We start from the raw sequence: 26,792 nt of genomic DNA on the forward strand, positions 1-26,792 counted from the left end.
GGAGGGGCCACTAAAAATTATTTTTTCACTTCATGCTCAATACTTTTCTTGCTTGTGTTAACTAGACAAAATTAAAGCTGATGTAAGTTATTTTACCCAGGCTGCACTGTAAAATTAAAGTTGATGTAAGTTATTAATCCTGAAATAGTTCAGCACTCCAAGCATTTACCTCGAACACTTCTCCCCCACATCAGAGAGATTAGTGAAGAACAAATGGAAGAGCTGTTGATGGGGGCCAAGACACAAGGTATTCGGAACATTTAGTTCTGATACTTAATTTTGGGCATTGCTTTGTGTACTAAGGGCACTTTAAATGAACAGTTTTGATGAAGTTAAATGCATTTGCTAAAAGTTTGGATTGTCCTAGTTATAAATATTTGTGTCATCTGGTAGTAGATGAATAAAAAAGAATTCCCTAATTAATGCGTGGTCTTCACATCTTTAATTTTGTGTATTGATGGTTTTAACCGGTGTATCCCAAGACATTTCTTCCTATCCAATTCAAGAGCTTGGATTTTTGCTTTATACTTTTTATGGGAAATACATGAAACAGATTAAGGATCAATATTTTATCTGAGCGAACTGCATAGGAGACAGATCTGTAGTTTATATATCTGTTATATCTGTGAGAGCCTAAGGAAATGCAAATTAATATTGGAACTTGTGTGGCATCATTTTGTTAAAAAAAAAAAAGTATTCAAAGATGAAAACAGAGAACGTGGCTAGTATTGATATTTCAAATGATAAAAGAATGAATATATAAAAAACTAGATTATATAGTCAAATTAATTTTTACTTTTCCACTTTCTCCATGGATTTTAGATTATTTCTCTAATTTATTTCAATGTAGTTGCTAGTTGGTACTCCATTCACTTAATAAATATTAAATTTATAATAGCAAAAATGAAATAATAGCAAAGCTATAGAAGTGCTGCGGGGCAACCACATTCGATTTCTAACATATTTGGCAGATATCCAAATAGAAAATGATGAAAGTAGTTCAAACTTGTTGTTTACATTGTCTGTATTAAAAGGAGAAATTGATTTTACTGTTCTCATAGTCATTATTATAAAACACCAATTCATCACTTTTTTTTTTCCTAGATTCAGAAAACAAAATACAGCCCCCTAAAAACATTGACGGATGGAACCTTAGATGTCACTTTGTACGAAATGATTAGAAAATTCTTTACATTCATTTGAATTCACAAGCTTTTTAAAGTTGAAGATTTATTTAAGCCATTGCAACTTTTACAATTTTCTGGAAAAAAAATTTCTTTTCTGCAGAATATGTTATTCCTCCTAACCTCAACTGCCTCAATAAATTGTTTGATTGATTAGCATTATAACTTACGTGCAAGTGCAAGAAAGTAGGGCATTACGCTCCCTTGGCATCTTTGATAAAATTTTCTTGAAAGTATTATCTACAAATCAATGTCTCTACTGCCACAATTACACATTATTTAGGTTCTTTTACATTTTATTTTTCTGTTGTTTTTGTATGTCTTTTGGAGGTTATCCCGCACCCGCAGTGGGTGTTTTGCCATTGCTTGGGTCACCCTTTTGTTATTTTATCACTTCAGAAATTGCATAAATTTGATATGGATTGTTTTCTGTGGTCTCAAGTTTCAAGTTAGTGCGATCATAGTTTTTGGCTTGCATTATATCCTGTACTTTTCATTCAAAAGATACTCTAAACTGGGATATATATGAATTTTTCTTGGGACCCATGGGAATTGATGACATTTTAGTAATAAAATATTGCGAAATTAAAGATTCTGCAAACGTTTATAGACCATTTTTCGAATGCAATAATCCTAAGTGTATCCCTATCATTGTGTTAAAATTTGCCAATTAATAGCATCTCTTCATTTATTTGTTCAAATAGGTGCATGTTTTGACCCATAATGCAGACGTGAAACTTGAACCTAAACATCTTGCTAGTATAAAGAAGTTGAAACAGCAGCCCAAAGCACAAGACCAGATAGAAATTTTCGGAGTCAGTCCTAAGAATCTTACTAGTATAAAGAAGCCTGATGATGGTGTTATTCAACGAGATGTAGGTAAAATAAGGAAGGTATTTTCCTGAAAATGAGTTAGAATCAGCTGGTGGAGGTGCTATATATCTGGGAAATTTTCCGGAGACAATATGTTCCTAAGCTGCAGGATAAACTTAAGAAGCAATGATAGTTTGTTTCTTTGGCTAAAACTGTTGTTTAAGGCAACTACTAATCTGGTAGCTGTGTTTTTTTGAAGGGTCATACACATTGGGATCCGGGGCTGTTACGGTCCTGCAGAGTTGTTAAGCCTAGATGGGCTGAGTACAATATCATTTGAAGATGGTTTTGGATTTGATGTTGTCAATAAACTGTGGTTAACCTTTATATTGCTCATGTTTACATGCTTAAGCCTACATCCAGAAGCGATTCGTTTTTCCCTATTCATGCTTAAACAAATTAATATTTTATCATTTACTGTCTGTTTTATGGTATGGGTTGTTCATCCTATACATGATCAGATCTTTTACCTCACGTCGGAAGACAAAGCAAAGCTCAAGCAGGAATATGGTATGTGGTTAAAATGTGCTGAAACATTGTTCACGCTTCGTACATATTCCCTTTCTGTCAATTCAATGCATTTTTTCCCTTTAAAAAGAAATTTGCCAGTATTGGGAACTGGGTTAATTAAAAGCTTCTAGACCCTAGTCTTGATTATTGTTATATGGCTATATGACATCACTCAGGAATTGAGCCCTTGACTTTCATTCAGAAGCTGTTTTCGCTTCTGCGGGATGTCCCCATGAGGTCAGGAACCTCAAGGGAAATTTATAACTCAGTAATTTGTTAGCATTGATGCACTATTTATGTTTACTAGTCCACTCAATAAATGTTGGTGCGTATAAATATAAATTTCTGATGCGATACTTATATGCTCATCTTTCGCAGCCGTGCATAAAGGTAGCAATTCACTTTATTTCTCCTGAAAATGTGAGTGTATTCGCTTGCCAGAAGAATTCCGTTTACTTCTCCCAAATCATCGGTCTAAAGAGGAAAAATTGGAGGTATATGTTCTCATTCTTTAAAACTTTAATATTAACCTTGAGTAACTGTGTACTACGGACCGGTCCATTCTTGTAGTTGCTTCATTTCAATAATTAAAAAAATTACTCTTGTTTTCCTCAAAAAAATAAAAAAAATCATTGCATTCTTGTAGGTGGCTTTGCGCAATATGTACATGGAAGCTACATACAAGGAGCTCTCTCTCTCTCTTTTCTTCTGGGTAGTATGCAAGTATATTTTTTGGTGTATGATCTTTTTGACAAAAACTGTTTGAAACAGATAATAAAATGACGCTTTATACTGTAAAGATTCTGAGTTGAATGACGGAGTTAAATGAAATATAAACAGAAACTTGATAAACGACAAGTGACTTATGGCTAACCCATCTTTAAGCTGCGTATGGGGCAGCTAGGGGTGGGCAAAAATTGAATCGAAACAGAGAAAGTTCGGTTCAATTTAGGGTTTTTGGATTTTGGTTCAGTTTTTTTGAAGCTAAAAAATTGAATGTATAAATATGGATCAAAAATTACAAAACCTAGAACCGAACGAACAATATCATTTGGATTCCTTTCCTTTATAAAATTTTAGTATCACCCAATGTTTAGGAAATGTTTGCATATGGAAATTTTGTTAACTTTTCAAAAGGATACTCGAAAGTCAATAGGGGAAAATATCATTCGGGTCCTTAAAGTTTTGGTAAAAGTTACGTGGCGCATAAACTTATTTTATTTTATTTTATTTATATTTTGGTCCAAAAGTTTTGATATTAAAAAATGACAATAATTCTGAAACATCTTCATTTTAGTCTAAAATTCTTGCAATTTTTTCTTTGGTGGATACAAATTTGTAAATTATTTTATTTTTGTTTATTAGACATTGTTTATAATAGGTCTTGTGTGCAGGTTAAGATGAACCAAAAAACCAATTTGCTAATCCGAACCATTAAGCGAACTGTTATAAAAAAAACAAAAATTGAACCCCAAACCAAACCAAACTATCGGTTCTAGTTCGATTTTTATTCTCTTTAAAGATCGAGCGATATTTTTGAATTTTGGACCCAAACTAAATTGAAACCGAAGGTTTATCTCGAAACTAAAATGAACTGAACTAATGCCCACCCCGAGGGGTAGTTGTGCTGCCACAATGCAGCTGCTCCACCCCTTATATTCTCATGGGTTTTCATAAGAATATAAGGGGAGGAGCATTGTCCCAAACGCTCCCTTAAAATATAAGATTTAGATCATCTTCAGATCAAATATATGTATATGTAATATAGCAAGTTAACCTTTAACACAATCTTGTTGTAAATGATACTTATTAAGATTTCTTCTTTGTCCGCAATGTCCTTAATAATTTCTTTTTTGTAGGATGTCTTATAACAATTCATTTTGTGCATGCGCGCACTCATAAATGGATATATATATTAGTTGAAGGTGCTTTTCTAATAAGATGTGAGTTTAATTGGTTCAAGTTTGAATTATGTTGTTTAAAGAAGTATGGTTTAAGCTAGGAACTAATAATATTTGAAAGGAAAAATGAAAAAAAATAAATAAGAAAAATGTTGTTTAAAAAAAAACGCCCACCGTGGGGCTCGAACCCACGACCACAAGGTTAAGAGCCTTGCGCTCTACCGACTGAGCTAGACGGGCTTGTTGTCAAATTGAACGCAAAATTATATTTTACAGTACAAAGTTGTGAAGACGCAGGGAATTGTTCGATGTTATTATTTATCAACTGGATCAAACAAAGCTGCAAAACAAAATTACGAGCTGACCAAACAGAACTTGTAAACGCAAAAACAATGGGGTTTGTCTGCGCGATTGTGGAGGCTCTGCTGGTTGTGGTTGTGATAATTTTATTTGGATTGATTTCTGCTATTATCTTCGAAGCATATAGAAGAAGAGACAATCACGCGTACGTTAATGACCCCAATTTTCAATTTTTATTTTTCTCGATCTCTTGATTCTCTTCCCTTTTTTTATTTTTTTGGGTTAAATTATTTATCTTATTCTAATTCATTATTGCTCTTTTGAATAGTCACATTGAAGCTCCTGCGATCTTCGAGGATCCGAGTTCGTTGAAGCAGGTAAGTAACTGTTTTTAACTTTATTTATTTGCTGTTATTTTGCTTCATTTTAGTTGCATTCTTTTACAACATTTTTTTTTTCAGCATCTGCAACTGAATTTTTTTTTTTCGTTGGTTTATCTAAACTTTTGTGCTTCAGAATTTTACTGAAAAATTAATGAAAAATAATAACACATTCAAAAAATAAATGAATACGCTTATTGAATATCTAGAAAATGGAAAACGTTAAAAATTGTTTCTTTTGATGAAGCAATGTTGCAATATTACATTGTAGCTAGCTAAGTAACCTATTCGTATTTTACAACTGAAAGCTCTAGTAAATATGCTGTTTTCGCAAAACAATTATGAGATTTCTTGTGGATTTTGTTTGTATCAAAAAATTGAATTTTTTTTTTTTTATTGAGTAACCTAATTCCAAAATTGGTTGAAAATGTTTGTGATAATAGTGATTGACAGTTGGGATAGTTCATAGTTAGCCATAAGTCTTTGAATTTTTGTTGCTTATTTGGTGCTTTTTTTCCCTTAAGGTTTTCTATCAGATATCAATGACTTTTAATGTCGTTGAAGTGGTGTTAAATGATGATAAATGTTCTAGGTATATTTGTTTCAGGTTCCTTGTCCCTCTGTCACTGATCCAGCAGAGAAATATATATCTTTGATAATTCCTGCATTTAATGAGGAGCACAGGCTTCCTGGAGCCCTTGATGAAACCCTCAAGTAAGTAGAAATAAAGCTACTTTTATTTTTATTGTTGCTCTAAAATAACTATATTTATTATTTGAATTTATGTGCATTTGGATACTAGCTAAGACTGGGAAAACGGAGAACTGGGAAACATGAAATATGTAGTTGATATTCCATAATCATTTCTTATATGATGCTAATAAATTAATAAATTTTCACACCAGTTGCTTGAAAAGAAAATATGGAAAAGTGATTATTCTAGTTAATGATTAACTTTACAATCAGCAATTAGATGGCATTACCCAACATAATTTCTGTTGGTTTTAGGATGAGGTAATGAATGTGTTGGGGGCAACGAGTACCTCCAATAATACTCAGAGCTATGCACACATCCACTCAAGTGTTGGTACATCCAATTTTGTTCACAATCTGTTGCATTTGTTTCATCCTCTTCTGGTAGATAAAGAAGGTGGCTTGTACAAAGGCACATCAGTTTTCCATATCTGCTCATGTGATGTGATAAAATGAATAAATGTCTGGCTATTGCAGAAAGACTCACAATATTAAATCATAATGACATCTCTTACTTTGTAGTTACCTTCAACAACGTGCAGCAAAGGATAAATCATTCACTTATGAGGTACTTTCTATCCCTTTCATTTTATAGATCAGCCGAATCAGGTTTTATTCCAATGGGACTGGTTGTAGCTTAATTTCCAGAATCAAATCATGTAAAATATGTCTTGGTTTTGTCTCATTGCCTTAGGAATATAATGAAATTTTGAAAAATGAGAGATTCACCTAAGAAATGCAAAATATAGCGTTCCCAGTTCCTTGACTTACCATATTAATATGGAATGGCATTAAGCAAATTCTTACATGGATTAGCAACTTTATACTTCCATTATACTGGAAAAATATAGGGTTGTCGCTGTTCTGCAAGATGTATAAGCATTCAAAGTTACTAATTTGCACAGTCTGTAATTGATTAGTGCCTAGCCACCATTTGAGGCCAGGCTTTAACTATTGAGTTCCTATATAGGTGCTGATCATTGATGATGGAAGTTCTGATGGGACAAAAAGAGTAGCTTTTGACTTTGTAAGGAAGTATACAGTGGACAACGTGAGGATTATCCTTCTTGGTAGAAATCATGGCAAGGGTGAAGCTATCCGAAAAGTGAGTCTAATCTAAAGAATTCATTTCCTTTGTCCGAAAATATTTTATTGGTGTTGAAGGGGTTGTGTTTTTTCCATTATGCGTGACAAATATTGAGTGAAGCTTGTTACCTCTGCGAAAGCATTGTAAAACAGGGAATGCTTCATTCACGGGGTGAATTACTTCTGATGCTGGATGCTGATGGTGCGACTAAGGTTACTGACCTGGAAAAGCTTGAAAGTCAGGTTTGTATTAGGTGTGACTAATAAAAGTGCTGTTTTCATAATTGTTTAGTTATTTCACAATTCAATTGAATTCGTGTGAAAAGTTTAAGTATGTTACAACAACTACCTGATGTTTTGCCTATAGATCCATGCAGTTGGCAGAAAGGAGTATAATCATGGAGATTCGGTGACTGTTGATTCAACTTTTAGAATATCTGATATCCCAATAGCTGCCTTTGGCTCTCGTGCGCATCTTGAAGAGAAAGCTTTGGCTACAGTTCAGTATTGTGACTGCCCACGCTGCTTCATTTGTATATTTCTTTTTCTCTGCTTTTCATTTACATTTCATTGTTTAGTTGAAATACTTCACTTGATTTCAGAGGAAGTGGTACCGCAATTTTTTGATGAAGGGTTTCCATCTTGTTGTTATCTTGACTGCTGGTCCTGGAATTCGTGATACACAGGTAAGTTTCTTCTTCGCATTTGTTTCTTCCGTTGTGGAGTAACAATGTTGCTTCTTTATCTAATATGGACTTCTTGATGCATCAGTGTGGTTTCAAGATGTTTACTAGAGCTGCAGCCAGGAAGCTTTTCACAAACATCCGCTTGAAAAGGTGACTATGATCTTTCTTACCATCCCTGCACTGAAATTTTAATACATGTACGTGAAAATAGATAAAAGATGAATCTTTCGGTGGCATTATGCGAGCAATGTTATGTAATATGTACCATTCCATTTGTGCTATTCATTGTTCACTAGAAATTTTGAAATTTGCTAACTAGCTGAGCAAATGGACTTTGTGTAGGTGGTGCTTTGATGTCGAGTTAGTTTATCTGTGCAAAAGGTTTGGCATCCCAATTATTGAGATATCTGTCAACTGGTCTGAAATTCCTGGATCAAAAGTGAATCCATTGAGCATTCCCAACATGCTTTGGGAGCTTGCACTCATGTCAGTGGGATACAGGACTGGTATGTGGAAAGTTCGCACATGAACCTTCATTCCTGAGTTTCGATCCACGAGTACAAGTAATATGATTCCTGAAGCCTTTCCATCTAGTTTACTGCTGTGGATACAAAAGTGACACACCTGATTAGGCAAAGTTTAAGTTATACAGATCCTCAAAATCATGTTTGCAGCAAGCAAAACTCGGGTTTTTTGTGCCTGTCTTATGCAAGTCATGATGAGCTAACCATGAGGTTTTAATTTTGTAATATGATTTATTTGAATAGCTCTAGGACTAAGCGCTTGACTTAAAAGCATCATTCATGAAAAATGAAAGTGATGTACTATTTAGACTACGATTTTTACCCTATTTGTTTTTGTTGGGATTTAAATGTACTAGACTTCAGATTCGTCAGTTTTCAAGTGCTGTTGCAGGGCCTTGAATGATTATTGATTCTGTTACACACATAATATTCATATCCGATTGCTCGTGATGCTGTTTGCGGCAACTAGAGAGCCGGCAGCAGTAATTTCAGCCTGGAAACAATGTCAAGAGTTTGGCTTATGGTATTGGTGATTAGATCTCAGCCACCAAAGTTAGGTTCATTTGTCAGGTTTATTAGCATTGTTGAAGACTGCGATGAAAGTTATGAGATTTGATAAAAGGTGAATATCCATTTGTCTATCTCGTGAGTCATGACCAAACGACTAGAAATTAATTTATTTTTAATCGCCAAACTCTCTCTGCATTGAATTTCTATCTTAAGATGTTAATGGATAATTTGTTAATAGTCATGAATGGTTGGAAGTGGTAGGCCACACTTCCACATACAGAACTCCATTATTAATGTTAATTACTTCTAAGGGAAAACCTTTTAAAGGAGGGACTTCTAGTAGAATTCATAACAAGAGGCTTATCCCTGGAATCAAATGCATTACTTAATTAAATAATTAGGTAGATAACTAACAAGCAAAGTAGGTTGTTAATGAACTAATTTATCTTGTCCGGTCAAAATCATGAACCGAATTTCAAGAAGGTATGGTTCCAATTTTAGGTCACAGACTGCATCGTTTTGACCTCAAACAATATATCTTCTTTTAAGCAAAGATGCCTACTAATTAATCATTTACGATTAACTATAAATTCCGCGTTGATATCACCATCTCTTTTCAGTCTTAAGTCGTAAAATTTTTTACTTGGTCTTTTCTTGTCATAAATTACATCTTATTACGTGCCAAGTCCCTTTTGGAGAGTAGTTAGTGTACTTTTTGTTGCTGTATTGGAGTTGTTACACTTCTTACGTACTTAGTTAAGGCTTTGAAAGTAACCCCACCAAAGAATTTATTCATCATGTTAAACATTCTGAGCAATAACAGCATTATGGCCAGTCCCATCTTCCATAACTTCAAAACTCAAGCTTCTTTCTACTTCAAAGAGAAGATCAGAACTGCGCGATTGGCTATCACTGATGTTACGCTGGCGGAACTGTGAGTTCTCTCTCTATATACATCAATATATACATATTGTTTTTGATATACTGCTTTGCATGTGTAATTCATTTGACTGTGATTTGAAGTTTGACAGAAGAAGCTACAAATGGAAATCCATGGCCGCCGGATACACGTACGATGAACATAATATCAAGGGCTGCCTTTGAAGTTGATGATTATTGGAGAATTGTGGAGATTCTACACCAAAGGTTCTATAATTTATAAGTTTCTTTGCATATGCGTTCATATATATAAGCTGAATTCTGACTTACAAGATTTTCCAGGTTACTGAAATTTGACAAGAAGAACTGGCGAGCTTCCTACAACGCTTTAATTTTATTGGAGCATCTATTAACCCATGGACCAAAAAGAATTGCAGAAGAGTTTCAAAGTGATCATGAAGATGTTATTAAGCAGATGGGCAACTTTCAATATATTGACGAGAAAGGGTTTGTTATATGTGTTACATTCTTCATCAATCATTCACGTTTTGATTTCATGAAAATATAAACATTCGTTTCCGTTTCTGGGTTTCTCATGCAGATTCAACTGGGGGTCGAGTGTTACAAAGTTATCACAGAGGATATTAGAACTGCTGCAAAGCGAGCAGCTACTCACAGAAGAGAGAGCACGAGCTCGGAAGCTAACGAGAGAGATCAAAGGATTTGGGAGCTTCAGCAAGAGATCTTCTTCAGATGATTATGATAGTTTCAGAGACTCGTTTATGAGAAGATACGGGAGATCGAGTTCTTACTATAATTATTATCAGAATCAACGTAACAAATTCTTGGACTTAAAAGAGAGTTTGTTGATCGATAAAAGCAACGAGAAGGAAGAAAATTCCATCAAGAAAGCACTGCCGGAAAAGCCAAGGAAGAATTGGATCACAGAGAAACATCTATTCTTCGACAATGATGAGCTTGGAACCAAAACATCATTGCTTTCTGATACAGATTGAAGTTTAGGAAACAGGAAAAATTAGGATTCATGAAGATAGTGAATGAAGTGAGTATGTGTGGATGTGTTTGTGTTTTGTGTTCGTATACAAAATAGCTACCATGTTTGAGGTTTTAAGTTATATATTGACATTGTAGATGGTAAAAACGGCTTTTCCTTTGATGCAAGACGCAAGTTATAGGCAAACAGATTCAACAGAAACTTCAATCACAGGCAGGCAATGCAAGGCAAGCTATTTAGATGAATATCGAAACTCCGTTGAACAAAAACAATTTCTTTGCGAATTTTCAGCGATTATATTTCTATGGCAAGAAATCTCGAACTTCACTTGCAAACATGTACTCTAAATATTACTCCGACTCTTTTAATTAAGCAATTAAACAGAAAATTATTACCGATTCACCAGAGATCCTAGAGAATTCTTGATTGAGGTCTTACAAGATTCAATTTCCATGGTCCAAAAGGAAGCTGTTAAAAATAAATAAATAAATAAAAGGACCATCACCCATTGGAAAATTTTGATGTTGCCCTCGAGAAAATTTGAGTGGTACAGAGGCAGCCAAAAGAAAATGGATATCAACGGTCAAAAAACTTCTCATAATAGATGAGAATGAAAGAACTTGACCATTTTGAAAATCAACTCAGCCTTCTCAAAGTCATCGCTCCAACACGAAAATAAACACATGGATAACAAAGCTAAAATGAAAAAAGGTTGCAAACTGCAATTGGAAAACAGTAATTCTTTCAAAAATCCTATTGGTGAACAGTTTAGAAGCACTTTCTATGCACAATTGATGGCCCGGACTCGTCATACTCAGCCTTTGCAATCCACATCTGCACTCAAAAGCACAGGCAAAACCAGCAAATGAGAATCAATTGATAAAATCAATTTAAATATCAACCCAAATATATATGCATAGAAAACCAACCTGCTGGAATGTGCTAAGAGAAGCCAAGATGGAGCCTCCTATCCAGACACTATACTTCCTCTCAGGTGGTGCCACTACCTTAATCTTCATGCTGCTTGGGGCTAGGGCAGAAATTTCCTTGCTCATTCTATCGGCAATGCCAGGGAACATAGTGGAACCACCACTGAGGACAATGTTGCCGTACAGGTCTTTTCTGATATCAACATCGCACTTCATGATGGAGTTGTAAGTGGTCTCGTGGATGCCTGCTGCTTCCATACCAATCATGGATGGTTGGAAAAGGACCTCAGGACACCTGAAACGCTCAGCGCCAATAGTGATAACCTGCCCATCAGGCAACTCATAGCTCTTCTCAACTGCAGAGCTGGTCTTGGAGGTCTCAAGCTCCTGTTCATAGTCAAGAGCGATGTAAGCCAGCTTTTCCTTCATGTCCCTGACAATTTCACGCTCCGCCGTGGTGGTGAAAGAGTACCCACGCTCAGTGAGGATTTTCATCAAGTTATCAGTGAGGTCACGACCAGCAAGGTCAAGACGAAGTATTGCATGTGGGAGGGCATAACCCTCATATATAGGAACTGTATGGCTGACACCATCACCAGAGTCCAACACAATACCTACAAGCAACAGGGACAACATCACTGTCTTAAAATCAAGGGGGGAGGGGGAGGGGGAGGGGGAAAAAAAAGAACATCCCCATGATTTGAATAACACCTGAATGAACTCCAACCAAAACAACCACAGAAATTGAACTTCTCCAAAAATTAAAAAATTTATAACCAAGTTGACAAGGTCCTTTACAGAAAAGAACCAGAATAAAAGCCATTGCCTCATGATATAAGTGAAATATTATACATCAAGCCAATGAAATGATACCTCCTCATGATTCCCGTTTTATATCATAAATCAAGACAATACCCCAGCCATTCTAGACTTGGCCTAATATCAAGATATGTCAAAACATTGATAACATAATTTCTGAACTTTGCAATTCTTACCAGTGGTACGACCACTCGCATACAAGGAAAGAACGGCCTGGATGGCAACATACATAGCGGGAGCATTAAAGGTCTCAAACATAATCTGGGTCATCTTCTCGCGATTAGCCTTCGGATTGAGAGGAGCCTCAGTAAGAAGAACAGGGTGCTCTTCAGGGGCAACACGAAGCTCATTGTAGAAGGTGTGATGCCAGATCTTCTCCATGTCATCCCAGTTGCTCACAATACCATGCTCAATGGGGTATTTCAAAGTCAAAATACCTCTCTTCGATTGAGCCTCATCACCAACATACGCATCCTTCTGACCCATGCCAACCATCACACCAGTGTGACGTGGACGACCAACAATACTGGGGAACACCGCCCGTGGAGCATCATCTCCGGCAAACCCAGCCTAAACAGTAAAAACTGCAATCAGCCAATTCGTACCAACTTGGAGTTTTACCAGTAAGCAAAACAATAAAAAACAGCTTCTATTGCATTCAAGCTAATTTAATTACCTTAACCATTCCTGTTCCATTATCACAAACAAGTGGCTGAATATCCTCACCGTCTGCCATCTTCTGCTACCTGCAGCACAATACACAAGATAAAATCAGCAAGACAATCACATTATATAGATAACGACATTCATGATCATATCAACAAACTAGCGCGTAGCTTTAATACAGAATAAATTTTCCCAATTTATTAACAATGATCAAATCACACTAATAACAATAATTAAAAAAAAATCGAAGAAATGAACATAAAAATTCGATCTTTAAGATAAGCTAAATATATCAAAACAGAAAAGGATTCAATCTAATAGCCACTAAAACAGAAATCAATAAATCTATGATTAAAGCCTCAATGACATAATAAAGACTGTAGATGTTTCGATTAGTACATTACCGAAATCAAATTTAAACTAAAAAAAAAGGAAAATTAACAAGAATTCACCAGATCTACGAGGTATTGAACGGATCGAAAAGAAAGAAAAAAAGAAAAAAAATGAGAATTTGATGAGAATTTAATTATAAAAAATAGAAATGAGAGAGAGAAAGAGGAAGAGAAATTGACCGGTTATGAGATGAGAACGAGCGAATTACGAGGCGCACAAAATGGACGCCTCCTTGTTTTGTTTTGTTTTAGTTTGGTTTTTGTTGTGATTTGATTGAAAGAGAAGACGAGGAAATTGAGAGAATAAAATTTAAAGGAAAACGAGAGATGAGATTTGGACCGTTGGATTAAATTAGTGGCTACAGCTTGTATTCCTCCTCGTTTGGGCCTTTCCGGTTATTATTCAGTCTGCGGTCTGCCTCCACAATCCTCCGCTCTAATGACCATTTTACCCTTTTCTTTTCTTTCATTAATTTCTTTTTTAATATTCACATTTTTTAAAAAATTATTTATTAGATTTTTATTATTTCATAATTTACTTAAATTTTGTAGTAAAAAACTAATTGGACTTTTCTTAAATCAATATTGTGAAACACAATTTGAATATCTGGACTTAAAATAAACTGAATCTACTTCTAAATAGTTAAAAGAAAATCAATCCAATTATTTGATTTGAATAAATAGAAATTCTTTTTTCTTTTCTTTTGGAAGTATTTGGTAAGAGATATATAGATATTTTTAAATTATAGTCTAATAAGTAATAACAATCAAATTTCCTCCCTATCCATATGAGGGGAATTCAAGCTCAAATATCTTATTCTCACATGAGAGGTTTTATTAATTCAATTAGCCAGCACATAAGAGACACTATCAATATGCTTAGTATTGATAATTTGTGAATAAGAAAAAATGTGATTTATTGATTCGATAGTCTCATTTATTAAGACACTATTAGAGAACACTTTTCATTTTAAGATTTTCCTTTCCTATAAGATTAAGATTCTTTATTGACATGATTTAACCTTAACATTAGAAGAATCCGGCGTTTATACTTATTCATTATACTTCGCCTATCAACTAACATTTAACATGCGCATAATTACCTAAAATAAAAACCCAAATTACGAGAAAATCTACCATTTAATATGCACGTTGGTTTTATGACCCTCCGTCCAATAAAAGAAAAATAATTCATAACCTTTTCATTAAAAAATAATCAATCAACTAAAACATGCTGTTTGCACAAGTTCCTCAGCAAACAAAAAATTCGAAGACCCTTGTTGAGGTTCTAATGCTTGGCATGACAGCGAAATCCGAGTACGCAAATGTAATGTTTGGTGGGTTGGTAGGCTGGACTTGTGGCAGCAATTGATGGCTGGATAAGGTTGCTTTCGGCAGCAAAATCTTTTCCAAAATTCAGGTACAAAGAAAGATAACGTCATCTTCCTCAAAAGCTTATGCTGCTTATGTGTTATGTCTACTGAAAAGAGGATATCTCATAAAGAAAATCAATTTTGTCACGTCATGCCTGTGATAACCGGTGGGGAAAAACTGTTTTTAACCTTGCAAACGATGACCAAAAGGCCTTTATCCAACTAAAGAAGCCTTGCACTTATAATGTTGAGTGTAAGAGTTTGAACCTCCATAAAAATATTATAAAAATTAATTTCAGTTCTTCATTAATTATCAACTAATTGAGTGGAGACAATCTCTTCCTTACAAAATATGAGTGAAGTAGACACTCTCGAATATTAAAGAGCGTTTAAAGTATTTGGACAAGTAATTCCGTGTGTTAGTGTATGACCGTGGTCCCAGTTGTTTAATACGATTGTAAATATTATAATTGTAATGTCTGATGTAATATCAGTAACAATCTGTGTATAACAGAATAAAAAAAAATCTTGCAAATGATGAACATCAGTGGCACAAATATATATTCATTGTTGGTGCAACCTTGCCAAAGTTGCAAATTGAGGACTTCATTGTGCCAAAAGGCTGCTAGATTACACATTACTTGCAAACAAAGAAAGAAAGAAAGAAAGAAGCAACGGCGTATCAAAGATTAGCCACGAACATGCAATGAAGCTAAGAAAAGTCTGAACACTTTGCTAAGTAATTTGATTTAGATAAAAGAAAATATGCTCGCACTGCTCAAATGAATTACAACGTCTAAACTGTCTAAACACCAATAATGAAACTAGGTTAACATGGGAGCTCTAGTTCATATCTGAAGAGAAAGGACTGATAGTCTTCAATACAAGAAGTTGAATCCAAAACTTAACCAATGAGCGGCAGGCTCGCCATTCACTTCTACAGGAATGGGGGCAGTATTACCCATCGCCGTGGATACTTGGGCCTTCCGTCTTTTCCATCAAATAGCTGCAGATCACAAGGGGTGAACGTAAGCAAAACATTCTATATAAAACAACACAAGAATATTGGAAAACTATCAATGCTCTCATTTTCAGGAATCAAGATTATCAAGACTTTCAAATGCCTACAATTGATTTTCCTACCTGGAATATAATTTCAATGAACCAGTTAATGTAACAACTATACCCTCTCTATTTATGCAATAGCCAAAAGCAATTTAGGTTTCCAAATAAATCTGATTATGATCTAAACCGAACAAGAAAGCACTAATTATGCAACACTTGATCTGAATGAACTAAGGTAATTTGATAGTTTAATTTCAGACAAGATAAAAGTCTGATCCAATAACATCCGAGAAATTGAGTCTACTTATCCAAGTCTGGCCACACCGTCAGCCACTTCTGAACTTATGTGCGCATCTATATTATTCATCTAATGTGTATATAATGTAACCATAATGTGTAGATTCGCATAGCAGTAGATGTGATAGGCATCCACGGCAAACAAATGAATTCTCATACACAAAAGATAATTCACAAAAGACAGTATCATTTCAGTATATAGTTTTAGTATCAGACACTACCAAGATTCAGTTCTCCTAACCTAGATAGGCCTAAATGTGGAAAAAGGCATCAAAAGGAAGATGTAAATCAGTCCAGTATAAATGAAGAATTCCAAAGCTATGCATCCAAGTTGAAAAAAAAAAAAAACAACTACAAGCTAAGAAGTTACCTTCTTCAAACGACGATGCTTTGCGAGGGCCCAATTGGTCATAATAAGTGCAGCAACCACAAGAAAGATGTAGCCTGCAACAGTCTGTGTCGCAATATTGAATCCCAGCCACTGATAAATTTCTGTAGTGTAATTAGCACAGGTCACAATATTGAACAGAAACCCCCGAGGGATTTGATACCCTCCACTTCCATCAGCGCTACGAAGATTCTTCAGCAATATATGGCAATAAAAGTTTGCGATCTGACAAATTATTCCAAAAGCAAAGCCAATCTTCATTTGGAGGTCACTAACTGGGGTATATCGTGGGTGGTTCACATAGTAGGCAATATAAGAACCAAAGGACCAATAATAAGCACAGTTCCTAAACACATTCGAAATTGGCGACGTTGCATGACTGAAGCGGTGCACAAAAAATGTTTCCATAATTCGTTTGAAGTAGTGGAAACACCAGTAGTATAAAGCATATGTCTGAACTGGGTGAATGACACGCTCCCCTTTATAGCCAAAGAATTGATAGACAGGGAAGTAGTAAAAAATGGGATAGAGAATCAAAGGACCCAAGTACTCAAAGAAGAAAAGTGTACGATAGGAAACTTGTGGACCCAGGTCCTTGAACATTACAGTCAAGTTGCCCGAGTTTCCATCAGAGTATTCTTTGAGACTCTTCTTGTAATCGAGGACAGTAGCTCTCTGCTTGGATCCAGGAGGGAGTGGGAGGGTTAGCCTCTGCCTTGAAGGGTAAATTTTTTTGGCTGTTGAGAAAAGGCACAAAAAATTAGCTTATAGAATTGAAATTACATCTGGGATTGCCAATATACAAATATATTGTGTGAAATAGCTCAATCAAATGGAATTATCAAAATCAAATTTTTAACAGGGTATGGTATTTTAGGGAAAAAGTTTAGACAGTGAACAGTGGATCATGCGATGTTGCAAATAACTAATTTACATTAAAACTTGAAAGCCAGGGACCACTGACCAGCAAACGATAGAAATGATACAACTGTGAGCACGAAGAATCAATAAAAATCAGCCTCTTCAAGAATTGTTGTAAGTTTCTGTCCTTTTCACTTCTTATTACTCTTTTCGTTTACTTTTTCTAACATTTCTAGTACCAACTAATTCATAGTAAAAATTTAAAGACATGGTTCACACAAATGTCTATCCACAACTAAAGAAAATGCATAACAGAGTCTTCAACTACTTATCAAACACTCAGGATGCTGCAATAATTAGTGAGAAGAAGCAAAATGCAATCTTTCTGAATGAAATCAAACCTCCAATACAACCAATGGCATAATTAAAACAAGTCAAAAAAATAGAAATATAGGACTTACTTCGCTTATGAATTGCCTCCTGCAGATCAGCCACTGTGGCCTACAAAATCAAAGAAAATACAAAAAATCAAATAAAGCAACCATGAAAAAGTTTACACTTCAATTGTCTCCATTGTCCAAGTGAACAAACAGAACAAAAAAAAGATTTTTTAAGGGACAAAGTGAACAAACATACTGAATCATTAAGTTCAAGCCCTCCTTTGATAACTTCTCGACCGCTGCGTGAAATTACAGTCACCTTCATTTTGTTTTTACTTTCTTCGGAAGATACCCGCTTCAGCAAATAGACAAACAAACAAACCCTTTAAGTATCAGCAGGATTGGTAGAGAAGACGATAAGCCTGAAAGCTGAAATGGGAAATTTAATGAGATCTGGAAAGTGGAAACGAGTTCGATGATAGAACTGGGTGGCCAAGTAGATGTAGATGCATAATAAAGGCGTGTGGTTGGGGGTAGGAGAGCTAACCAAAGCGAACCGATGAACCACGCTGACAAATCCTTCCCTCGTTATTTCTTATGAGAACTTGCTTGTTTCAATTTTGCTCTTGCTGTTAAATCACTCCGCCTGGGCCGTTTGATTAATGTCGATAGATCCGCAGTTTACTGCATCCTAAAAAATGGACGGTTCGTTTTCAAAGTCAACGAAATCAGTTGTTAATACTTCATACTGTTTGTTTTTTTTAAGTCATTAAATCGATTTCTAACTTTTTTTTTCTTGTAAAATTTTACACGGTATCTAAGGTTATCATATCTCACAATCTAAGTACCTGTTAGATAACTAAATTTAAGTTAATTTTTACTGATTCTCTGAACTATCTAAGAGTGGCGATAATGTGACACTTGGATTATTTTTATTTGGGATTTAAATTCGCCTATGATCAAATCTTCTTTCGAATAAATTTTATTAACATAATTAGTGGTTAATCAATTAAAAAATAAAAATAGTTAAATCTTTATAATAATTTGACACTAAAATATAGGTGTTAAAAATTTAAAAAATGCTAGTTACTCCGAGTCAAGCCCCGGGTCAAACCCTAAAAGCAATAAACGACGTTGTTTCAATCCTTTTTTTTTCCCCTTTCATTCTTCCTAAAACGACGTCGTTTTAGCTTGGTTAAGGCAAAATCAACAACAGCCCCAAATTACTCTTTCTCTTCGTCTCACAACAGCCTCAAATTGCTTTCTCATTCTCTTCGTCTCACAACCCCTTTCTCCTTCTATTTTTCTGTTTCTCTTTCGCTTTATTTCACAGCCACCATCACGCATACCCACCATTAATTATCGGTAATTTGTTAAATTTGGAAACTATAATATAGAAACAAAATGAAATAACTCAAGATTCACAAACATAGAAACAAATACTCAGCTTATTACCCATTATGTTAACTTAATTTAACATCAATAGCAATATCGCTTCACAAAATAAAACAACAAATTCTTTGCAAACGGCTTTCTCATAAACTTGACAAATACAAACAGTTTTAATAAGGAAATCTTGGCCTGCATGCGCAATACAGGACATCTAGAGATGTAATTAATAGTTAGTCCAACAAATTACACAATAGCCAAAATTAACAATGGCGCGTGAGCATATAATTTACCAACAAATTGCATGATAGTCTTCTATTCACAGCAGAAAGCTAACTAGTTTCCCTAATATATATAAGAAAAACTAATGTTGCCAAATTCAAGTAAAATTCAAGCTTCGAAAATAAGCTGCTGCCAACAAAGAGAGGACCTTAGTTACTGGGAAAGTCATGTAGAATCAAAACTTAACTTTCAAGGGTAGATGTCGAAACTCAATCTTCTGTCAAAAAATTTTCGCGGCTATCGTAAATGCCGAAACTCATCCTTCAACAACAATGCCGACACTCATCATTGTTCAAACTTTCTTTTTTGTCTTTTGGTGGTGCCGATGGCTAGGTATATGTGATGGAACTCTACGTGATGGTGGTTGCCAGGCTGATGATTGTTGGTGTGGTGGGTGTTGATGGTTGGGTATGCGTGATGGTGGCTGTGAAACGAAGGGGAAGAGAAACAGAGAAATAGAAGGAGAAAGGCTGTGAGACGAAGAGAAAAAGAAAGCAATTTGGGGCTGTAACAATTTTGCCTTAACAAAGCTAAAACGATGTCGTTTTAACTTGAATGAAAGGAAAAAAGAGAGAGATTAAAACGATGTCATTTATTGTTTTTGGGTTTGACTTGGGTAAATAACAGAACTTTAAAAAATTTTAACACTAAAATGTAGGTGTTAAAAAATTTTTAAAAACTTATAATAACTCAGATTAAGAAATAAAGAATCTTAATCCTTTAATCAGACGTCAAATCACAATATTGACAAAGTGACAAACATGGAGACAAACTAATATACTGTGAAAATACTTTGCTATAACAATACCTTCACTCACTGTTCGTGGACCTAAACCCGATAACAAAGCACCATTAGCATTTTAACTTTGTGTCGTTATAAATTTATACTGCTATGATTTAAAAGAAATAGAAGAATGAAATTGTGATGATGATTTCTCAAGTCTTTTTCCGAGTCCTGTCCTACAACATTTAGTGAACCTTAGCAGCCATCCACCAACTTATATCCACTCAGTTTGACAATTCAATGCTTTTTAGTGCACAAAATAGCAGGGTATTATTATTATTATTATTATTATTTTTAGTTTTACTTATATTAATTGATGATAGGACGAGTGAATTATGGTAGCAACAGCAGTTATGGGGATTGTCTCCCCAGTCCACGAGAATTTCTCATAACACTTGTCATATTTTTTGAACAAATTATTATTTTTTTTAATTTCTTACTTCCGATACATGAATTTCAGTGGCCAAATAAATAAAAATACCTAAAAGCACTTGATCAAATAAGGAAGCACACACTTATCATACTCAATAATTGTTAAATTATAAAGAATTAGAAAGTGTTTTATGTTAATTTAATTCGTGTGTCTGCCATAAAATTTTAGAGTGGATAGTTGGGAAATATTAATTGGTTACTTAACTTCAAAATTCAATAGAAACACATCGATATTAAACAAACTTTACGTATGTTGGATATTGTTGTTCACTATTATTCTCGGTTTATCTCCGATGGTAACATCATTAGCATTTAACGCACCAAGGCACAAAGATTCCAATGAAACTCAGAATGTTACAGGAAAATCACACATTAGCTACCAGACATGGCATCTAACTAGATTGGTAATAAGGTTGAATGCCTGCATGGGTAATAAAAAAATTGTCAAAGCTAGGCTAAGCAACAAAAGCCTTGCATCTAGTTGACACAGCTGTTTCCGCCAAAAGACCAGACTGTTTGTGCAATTCTACGCTAGATCAAGCATGCATGCATGGTTTTGCATAAAGTCAGAGTTTATTTCAGATTTTTTTGAAATGATATGGAGCTAATTAAGGCAATTTGACAGCAAGTGGCATTAGTGGGCATAGAAATTTGAAAATGTACCTGCCTCAGCCTCTGAGAGAGTTCTGATGGAGTTTCTTAACAATTTTTTGCCGTCGTCAGGTGTCAATTATGTTGTTAATTTCATTACATGTCATAATATCATGTAGTCTAACAAAGCAAAAGGAGAAATGAAAAATAAAAATGTCTCGTCATACTATAAATATAATACATGTGTACATTATGTAATGGCTAAAATCTGAAACAGAAGCAGGAGGAAAGGAGTTGAGATTGATGAATTGTTGTCATAATACGGGGTGTTGATGACGGTCATTTTCTGATGTTCTTGGAGTAGAATATCGGAACAAGGTACAAGTAGAGCTTGTTGATCCCCCAAAGAGCTAGCACGATAAGGATGTCATCCCAAAAGTTCTCCGGCTTAATATCCATCCAAAATACGATATCTCCTCCGATCAAAATGCAATCTGGTCTTGCGAGTGCTGCAGTTGTGTTACGCAATTCGCTCCTCTTAACTTCTCCCAGAGGTTCGGGTGCAAGATCCTCTGGACCTCCATTATCGCATTTTGCGCCTTTAACCTCGTTTGTGAGCAATGCCTTCAACGGATATCTGGTTGCAGAAATGCGACGATGCCCTTGCGTCGAGAAAAATCTGCATGTATGGAAGCAAAGAGCGGCTGTGGCAATCGCAACAGCATAACCTGTGATGTAACTGGGTAAAAGTGCACTGACAAGCATCAGATAAGCATTTGTGGATATGAGTAATGCATGAAAGATCATCCAGAAGTTGAAGAGACTAATATGAAGTTTAAGCAGACGTTTGGTTATTGCACCAAATGTTAGGCTAGCCTTGAACGGCATATAAACTGACAGGGAGGAGATGACATAAGATGAAGCACGATAAGCATTGTGGGATGTTTCTCTAATGAAGATGAAACTTCCTTGAACGAAGGTTGGGACATCATCATTGAAAGAGAAGAAAACAAGACATAATGCAAGGATGCAGAAACTGAGAAGCCAGTTAACGGCTTTGAAGTCATGGTGGCTCAAGTGCTTGAATAGTGAGCATAGTATGAGTGCCATCACCGTCAACACAATTTCAGGAGTTCGAATCACATTCAGTGCTGTACCCCATGAGAGAACAGCAACCTCTTGGAGCCATGGGTTTGCAAATTTGGGACTCTGGTATGGTTCATCGAGGACTTGTTCTTCTTCCATCTCTAACTCTTCTTCGGAAGGAGCATATGAATCTGATGATGTGCTAAAAACTACTGGAGTTTTTGGGCGGGAAGGAGTTTGTCGAGGAGTTGAATAATATTCACTCGAGGCGAAACTTCTAGCTCCAGGCAGTAGTGTTTTTGCCGGTGTTCTTGCAGGAGTCCATGGTGCTGGGCCAGGCGTTCCCACAACACCATGATAGAGCCAGATTGAGAAATCTTTGTAGAATCGAGAAGCCAACCGGTGATTATAGACACCGCTATGCATATTGGTTCGCGTTGCAACCATCTTCCTCTCCAGGGAAGTATCGAACTCCTACTCATTGCCACCATTATTCTAATAATTATATTAGTAGAATGACTTGAAGCAGATTTGTTAGAACAAGTTTCCTGGAGAAGACAATTTTATTATTTAATATAAACTGCTAAGCAGCAAGCACTTCGGTTGTGTCCCAATCTTTGTATGTACCGATAACTTAAAAAGGTACAAGATAGTGTCTAAGATGACAAGACAAACGAAAAAAGTTAAACAATGAAAAAACTGTTGCCCTAGTTTTCATCCAAATATTCATTACTTTTCTTATCGAAACAGTGACACAACAAGACACAAGAATTAGTGAAGGAAAAAACAGAAACTTTCAGCTACAGATGCCGTAGCATCATTTCTCAGGATGCTGTTTGCCGATAGCCCCATCAATTTTTTCCACCGGAGGCAGTGTCTGCAAGCAAAAGAAATTAAAACATTTTATCGAACAGCTTACGGGCAATCGAGAATTGTAAGTCAGGCATTTTATCAAACAGCTTCCGAGTGTGAAGAAAAGAAACAAGAGAAATATAATTACAAGGTCAGGCTTATAGATGTTGTGGACGACAGAGGCGCCGGCGAGAAGCGACACGATAACCACGACGCAAGACCACGCCAGTGACGGAGTCCCGGTGGGCTGCTTTGCTCCGAATTTTGTATTCATGTTCTCTTCAGAAAGGAAAGAACGAATGAGCACAGTGACTTCAGTGCCTTTCACAGGAAAACAATTATGTGAGGAGGAATTGTGGAATCCAAGCCCAAAAGATTTGCTTGGGCTGAGGCCCATACTAGGGGCTCTATTTTCTTTAAACTTATTTTTCAAAAATTAGTGTTGTAATGTTTATTGAAAAACGTAGGAAACAGGGCAGAAAAGCCTCATTAGCTTCCCAACAAGAGCAATCTTTCTTGATAGTCGGCTTTGTGTTTTGCAGTTGAAAATGAAATTTGATAAGTAATTAATATCTAGACTCGTTTCTCTATAACTAATATCCTAATCCTAATTAAGCAACTGTAAAACCATTACCTTTAATTAATTCAGCTCTTCATCAACGTATATGCAGATAATTAGTCCTGTTGATTAGGTTAATTGTTGTTCATTAACCATGTCTCGAGTCATTGCCATTACCTCCTATTTCATGTACCGCGTGACCCTACAACTCATTAACATTCAGACACACTAACAAGAAATTCAAGAGAATTTCTCCGAAACGCAAAACCAGGACCCTTTTTTCCACAAGATCTCTTGTTACCATTCTGGTTTAACAAATGAAATGAAAGTAGCAGGAAGCTAGCAGTAGTTTTCAGGCACCAGTCGTTTTCTTGATTCTGTCTCTCCATTTTCTGAATTTCATTGCAATTGCAATGAAAGTTATTTGGTCATGTTTCTTTTGCCTTTCTGCATGCCTCTCCCTCCAGTTTAATTACTGTTTCAAATTAATTTTGGATTAATTAACCATATAATATGCCCTGGCTGCTTAACTAAATAATAAAAAATTCCCAATTTTTCATGAGAATTTCTCTGAAACGCAAAACCAGGACCCTTTTTTCCACAAGATCTCTTGTTAACATTTCTGGTTTAATAGATGAAATGAAAGTAGAAGGAAGCTAGCAGTATTTTTAATGCCTCGGTCGTTTTCTTGATTCTGTCTCTCCATTTTCTGACTGTCATTGCAATTGCAATGAAAGTTATTTGGTCACGTTACTTCTGCGTTTCTGCCTTAATTACTGTTTTAATTAATTTTGGATTAATTAACCATCTGATATGCCTTTGCTGCTTAACTAAATAATAAAAACTGTGGCATATTATATAGTTACTGGTAATAATCTTATTCAACGGGGTTCCCACGAAATTTCTCATTATCAACCCAATTATTTTCCAACGAAAAGGAGAAGAAAATACAGTGAATTGAATAACCATAGCTATAGCGCATATAAGATTGGCCTTGGCCTCTAATGCTTGCCATTATATATCGTTCCCTTTTGTTCTTTATTAGTTTCATTATGGGACAAGCATCTTCTAATTTCTCATCTTCCTCTTCAAGAGATGATCAGTTCATTGCACATGCTAAAACAATAAGGTATTTTTTTTTGTACATTTCCTTTTTCATATTAATTTATACATATATAAATCTCAACCCTAGATTTTTTTATATTTTAATTAATGAAATAATTTTTTGTCTTAAAGCAGGTCTCCGTATACAAGTATGGGAAAGACTCATCCTATCCACCCTCACGAGCTGGAGCTGAAAAGCTACAAAAAACCCTACACTTGCGATGGCTGCAAGGAGTTAGGGTTCGGGGCACGCTACAGATGTGACAAGTGCGACTTTGATCTTCACCAAGATTGCATGCTCGCAACCCCCATCGCCCACCACGACTTCTTCAAAAACTCCACCTTCAAAATCTTCCACCAACCTCCTCAAAAATGTTCTCATTATTGTCAGGACTGCCAAAGATACTGTGACGCCTGTGGAAAACCTGTTCGAGGTTTCTCCTACCATTGCGAAAAAGAAGGGTGGGATCTTCATCCCTGTTGCCGAAATCTTCCGAGTAATTTGCCTATTAAAAATATTAAGTTTAAGCTTCGCGATAAGGTGTCATCAAAGTGCATATGGTGCAAGAAGAGGAATCTTGAAGGCACTGTGTCCGGCATCAGGGGCTGGTCCTATGTATCCGAATGTAAAGAGTATCGTTTTCATGTCCATTGCGCGATGGACATGGTAATAGATGGATGGAGGAACGGTGCTTTCAGTAGTCATGATGGCAATAGTTTGACGGCTTTGGAGAACTTGGAGCTTCCTCTTCTGCGCCAATACTTGAGTGGGAATCGAAGGAGGAGTAGCAAATTTATGAAGGTGATGAAGATTGTGTTCAAAACTATTGTGGGAATTCTTCTAGGTGACCCAACAGTAGTTCTCACGGGGCTTCTTGTCGACTTGGTCGCAAAATGATACTAGGGTTTGTGTACAAATTAACAGCCAAGCTTCTTCTTGATGTATTATATTGTGTGCTTGAAGGTTTTAGTTTAATTAAGTCGTGCGTACCGCGTATCACCGTCACTTGTACAAAATAAGGAGCGTACATATGTGTGCGGGATTTTTCCATGGAATTACACTTGTACTTCAAAGAAACTGTAATATGTCTTTTTGGGTTTATTGTATTTGGTAGAAATTAAGAAAAATTTTCGGTGGGATTGGTGCAATATTTCCTTTTTGATCATTCACTCCTTGCCATATTTATTTTTCAATCAATCATGAAAATATTTATTTATTTTTCAATCAATCATGAAAATATTTACAAATACATGGTAAAAATTGAATGAAAAAAAAATGTTTAGAGATATTATCAAATTTTTAATCTGCTTCATTAGTTAATCCGTTTTTCACAAACAAAGATGGGAGAAAATTGCCTAAAATTTTACGTAAATTTATATAACAAGAAAAAATGCGTGCACCATGCTTAATATATCCTGAACTTGCGAGGAATGAGCTCCAGGGGCTTCGTGGCTCAAAGTTTATTTACAAACTACTTCTAAATTTACTCAAGAAGGCAAGAATCATATACAAATAATGGTGTATAAATTGTAAACACATTGATTTTTTGTTTCTCTCCATCATCTAACTACCTATTTCATACAACACTAATTGGTACGCAATCAAAAGAGGAACCGGGATTTTGGTGTAACAGGGGCAAAATAAACATACTACTAAGTTGATGAGGCAAATACAAAAAATATGTAAACTGAGGGCGCAAAACATAAAATTTGTATAAGGCGCCTTCTGCCTCGTCTGTCCTGGAATTTCTTTTCAACCTCGGGAATGTGATGGACCCAGTTTATATCAGAAGGTTTGGGCCTATAAACTCTTTTCTAATGGGCTAGACCCAATTTACTCATTTTTTAAACATTTGCGAATGTACCAAATACAAATATCAAATCTACTCTGACCCCTGAAAAAAAAAAAAAGAAAAAAAATCTACTCTGACCCAAAAGTGGG

The 26,792-nt window shown here is 35.6% G+C and overlaps 7 protein-coding genes and 1 non-coding gene across 11 annotated transcripts; 3 read left to right on the forward strand and 5 right to left on the reverse strand.

Moving 5' to 3' along the window:
- Positions 1 to 4,635: 4,635 nt before the first annotated feature.
- Positions 4,636 to 4,708, reverse strand: TRNAK-CUU (transfer RNA lysine (anticodon CUU)). Its single transcript has one exon. It is a non-coding gene; the product is annotated as a tRNA-Lys (tRNA).
- Positions 4,709 to 4,804: 96 nt separating this feature from the next.
- LOC102620481 (uncharacterized) lies at positions 4,805 to 8,576 on the forward strand. Its single transcript, XM_006486041.4, has 10 exons — positions 4,805 to 4,973; positions 5,097 to 5,145; positions 5,756 to 5,862; positions 6,424 to 6,469; positions 6,872 to 7,006; positions 7,141 to 7,230; positions 7,355 to 7,486; positions 7,590 to 7,673; positions 7,759 to 7,823; positions 8,016 to 8,576. Exons 1-10 carry the CDS (start codon positions 4,861 to 4,863, stop codon positions 8,200 to 8,202), a joined length of 1,008 nt encoding a protein of 335 aa, XP_006486104.1. The 5' UTR covers positions 4,805 to 4,860; the 3' UTR covers positions 8,203 to 8,576.
- Positions 8,577 to 9,210: 634 nt separating this feature from the next.
- LOC102620192 (ENTH domain-containing protein C794.11c-like) lies at positions 9,211 to 10,912 on the forward strand. Of its 2 annotated transcripts, XM_015532679.3 has the most exons (5): positions 9,211 to 9,641; positions 9,731 to 9,853; positions 9,929 to 10,093; positions 10,188 to 10,649; positions 10,739 to 10,912. In XM_015532679.3, exons 1-4 carry the CDS (start codon positions 9,505 to 9,507, stop codon positions 10,600 to 10,602), a joined length of 840 nt encoding a protein of 279 aa, XP_015388165.1. In that variant the 5' UTR covers positions 9,211 to 9,504; the 3' UTR covers positions 10,603 to 10,649; positions 10,739 to 10,912. The 2 variants fall into 2 exon arrangements, with proteins under 2 accessions (XP_015388165.1, XP_024956450.1); XM_025100682.2 differs by having other exon boundaries at positions 9,215 to 9,641; positions 10,188 to 10,912.
- Positions 10,913 to 11,177: 265 nt separating this feature from the next.
- On the reverse strand, positions 11,178 to 13,754 carry LOC102619732 (actin). 2 transcript variants are annotated; one of them, XM_006486038.3, is made up of 5 exons: positions 13,588 to 13,754; positions 13,026 to 13,095; positions 12,526 to 12,919; positions 11,531 to 12,144; positions 11,178 to 11,435 (listed from the first exon to the last, which is right to left on the reverse strand). In XM_006486038.3, exons 2-5 carry the CDS (start codon positions 13,083 to 13,085, stop codon positions 11,370 to 11,372), a joined length of 1,134 nt encoding a protein of 377 aa, XP_006486101.1. In that variant the 5' UTR covers positions 13,086 to 13,095; positions 13,588 to 13,754; the 3' UTR covers positions 11,178 to 11,369. The 2 variants fall into 2 exon arrangements, with proteins under 2 accessions (XP_006486101.1, XP_006486102.1); XM_006486039.3 differs by lacking the exon at positions 13,588 to 13,754 and adding an exon at positions 13,468 to 13,546.
- A 1,559-nt stretch (positions 13,755 to 15,313) lies between these two features.
- On the reverse strand, positions 15,314 to 18,460 carry LOC102619239 (very-long-chain enoyl-CoA reductase). Of its 2 annotated transcripts, XM_006486037.4 has the most exons (5): positions 18,319 to 18,460; positions 18,028 to 18,200; positions 17,853 to 17,892; positions 16,513 to 17,267; positions 15,314 to 15,786 (listed from the first exon to the last, which is right to left on the reverse strand). In XM_006486037.4, exons 2-5 carry the CDS (start codon positions 18,094 to 18,096, stop codon positions 15,718 to 15,720), a joined length of 933 nt encoding a protein of 310 aa, XP_006486100.1. In that variant the 5' UTR covers positions 18,097 to 18,200; positions 18,319 to 18,460; the 3' UTR covers positions 15,314 to 15,717. The 2 variants fall into 2 exon arrangements, with proteins under 2 accessions (XP_006486100.1, XP_052296003.1); XM_052440043.1 differs by having other exon boundaries at positions 18,028 to 18,389.
- Positions 18,461 to 21,320: 2,860 nt separating this feature from the next.
- LOC112495480 (ABC transporter G family member STR-like) lies at positions 21,321 to 22,782 on the reverse strand. Its single transcript, XM_025100465.2, has one exon. It carries the CDS (start codon positions 22,780 to 22,782, stop codon positions 21,589 to 21,591), a length of 1,194 nt encoding a protein of 397 aa, XP_024956233.1. The 3' UTR covers positions 21,321 to 21,588.
- Positions 22,783 to 22,865: 83 nt separating this feature from the next.
- On the reverse strand, positions 22,866 to 23,512 carry LOC102618941 (uncharacterized). The gene is made up of 2 exons (XM_015532609.3): positions 23,336 to 23,512; positions 22,866 to 23,212 (listed from the first exon to the last, which is right to left on the reverse strand). The coding sequence occupies exons 1-2, from the start codon at positions 23,459 to 23,461 to the stop codon at positions 23,153 to 23,155; spliced, it is 186 nt and encodes a 61-aa protein (XP_015388095.2). The 5' UTR covers positions 23,462 to 23,512; the 3' UTR covers positions 22,866 to 23,152.
- A 1,273-nt stretch (positions 23,513 to 24,785) lies between these two features.
- On the forward strand, positions 24,786 to 25,990 carry LOC102608837 (uncharacterized). Its single transcript, XM_006486444.3, has 2 exons — positions 24,786 to 24,875; positions 24,986 to 25,990. The coding sequence occupies exons 1-2, from the start codon at positions 24,799 to 24,801 to the stop codon at positions 25,746 to 25,748; spliced, it is 840 nt and encodes a 279-aa protein (XP_006486507.1). The 5' UTR covers positions 24,786 to 24,798; the 3' UTR covers positions 25,749 to 25,990.
- Positions 25,991 to 26,792: the final 802 nt, after the last annotated feature.

The sequence above is a fragment of the Citrus sinensis genome, chromosome 4, assembly GCF_022201045.2.
Source record: "Citrus sinensis cultivar Valencia sweet orange chromosome 4, DVS_A1.0, whole genome shotgun sequence".
Lineage (NCBI taxonomy): Eukaryota > Viridiplantae > Streptophyta > Magnoliopsida > Sapindales > Rutaceae > Citrus > Citrus sinensis.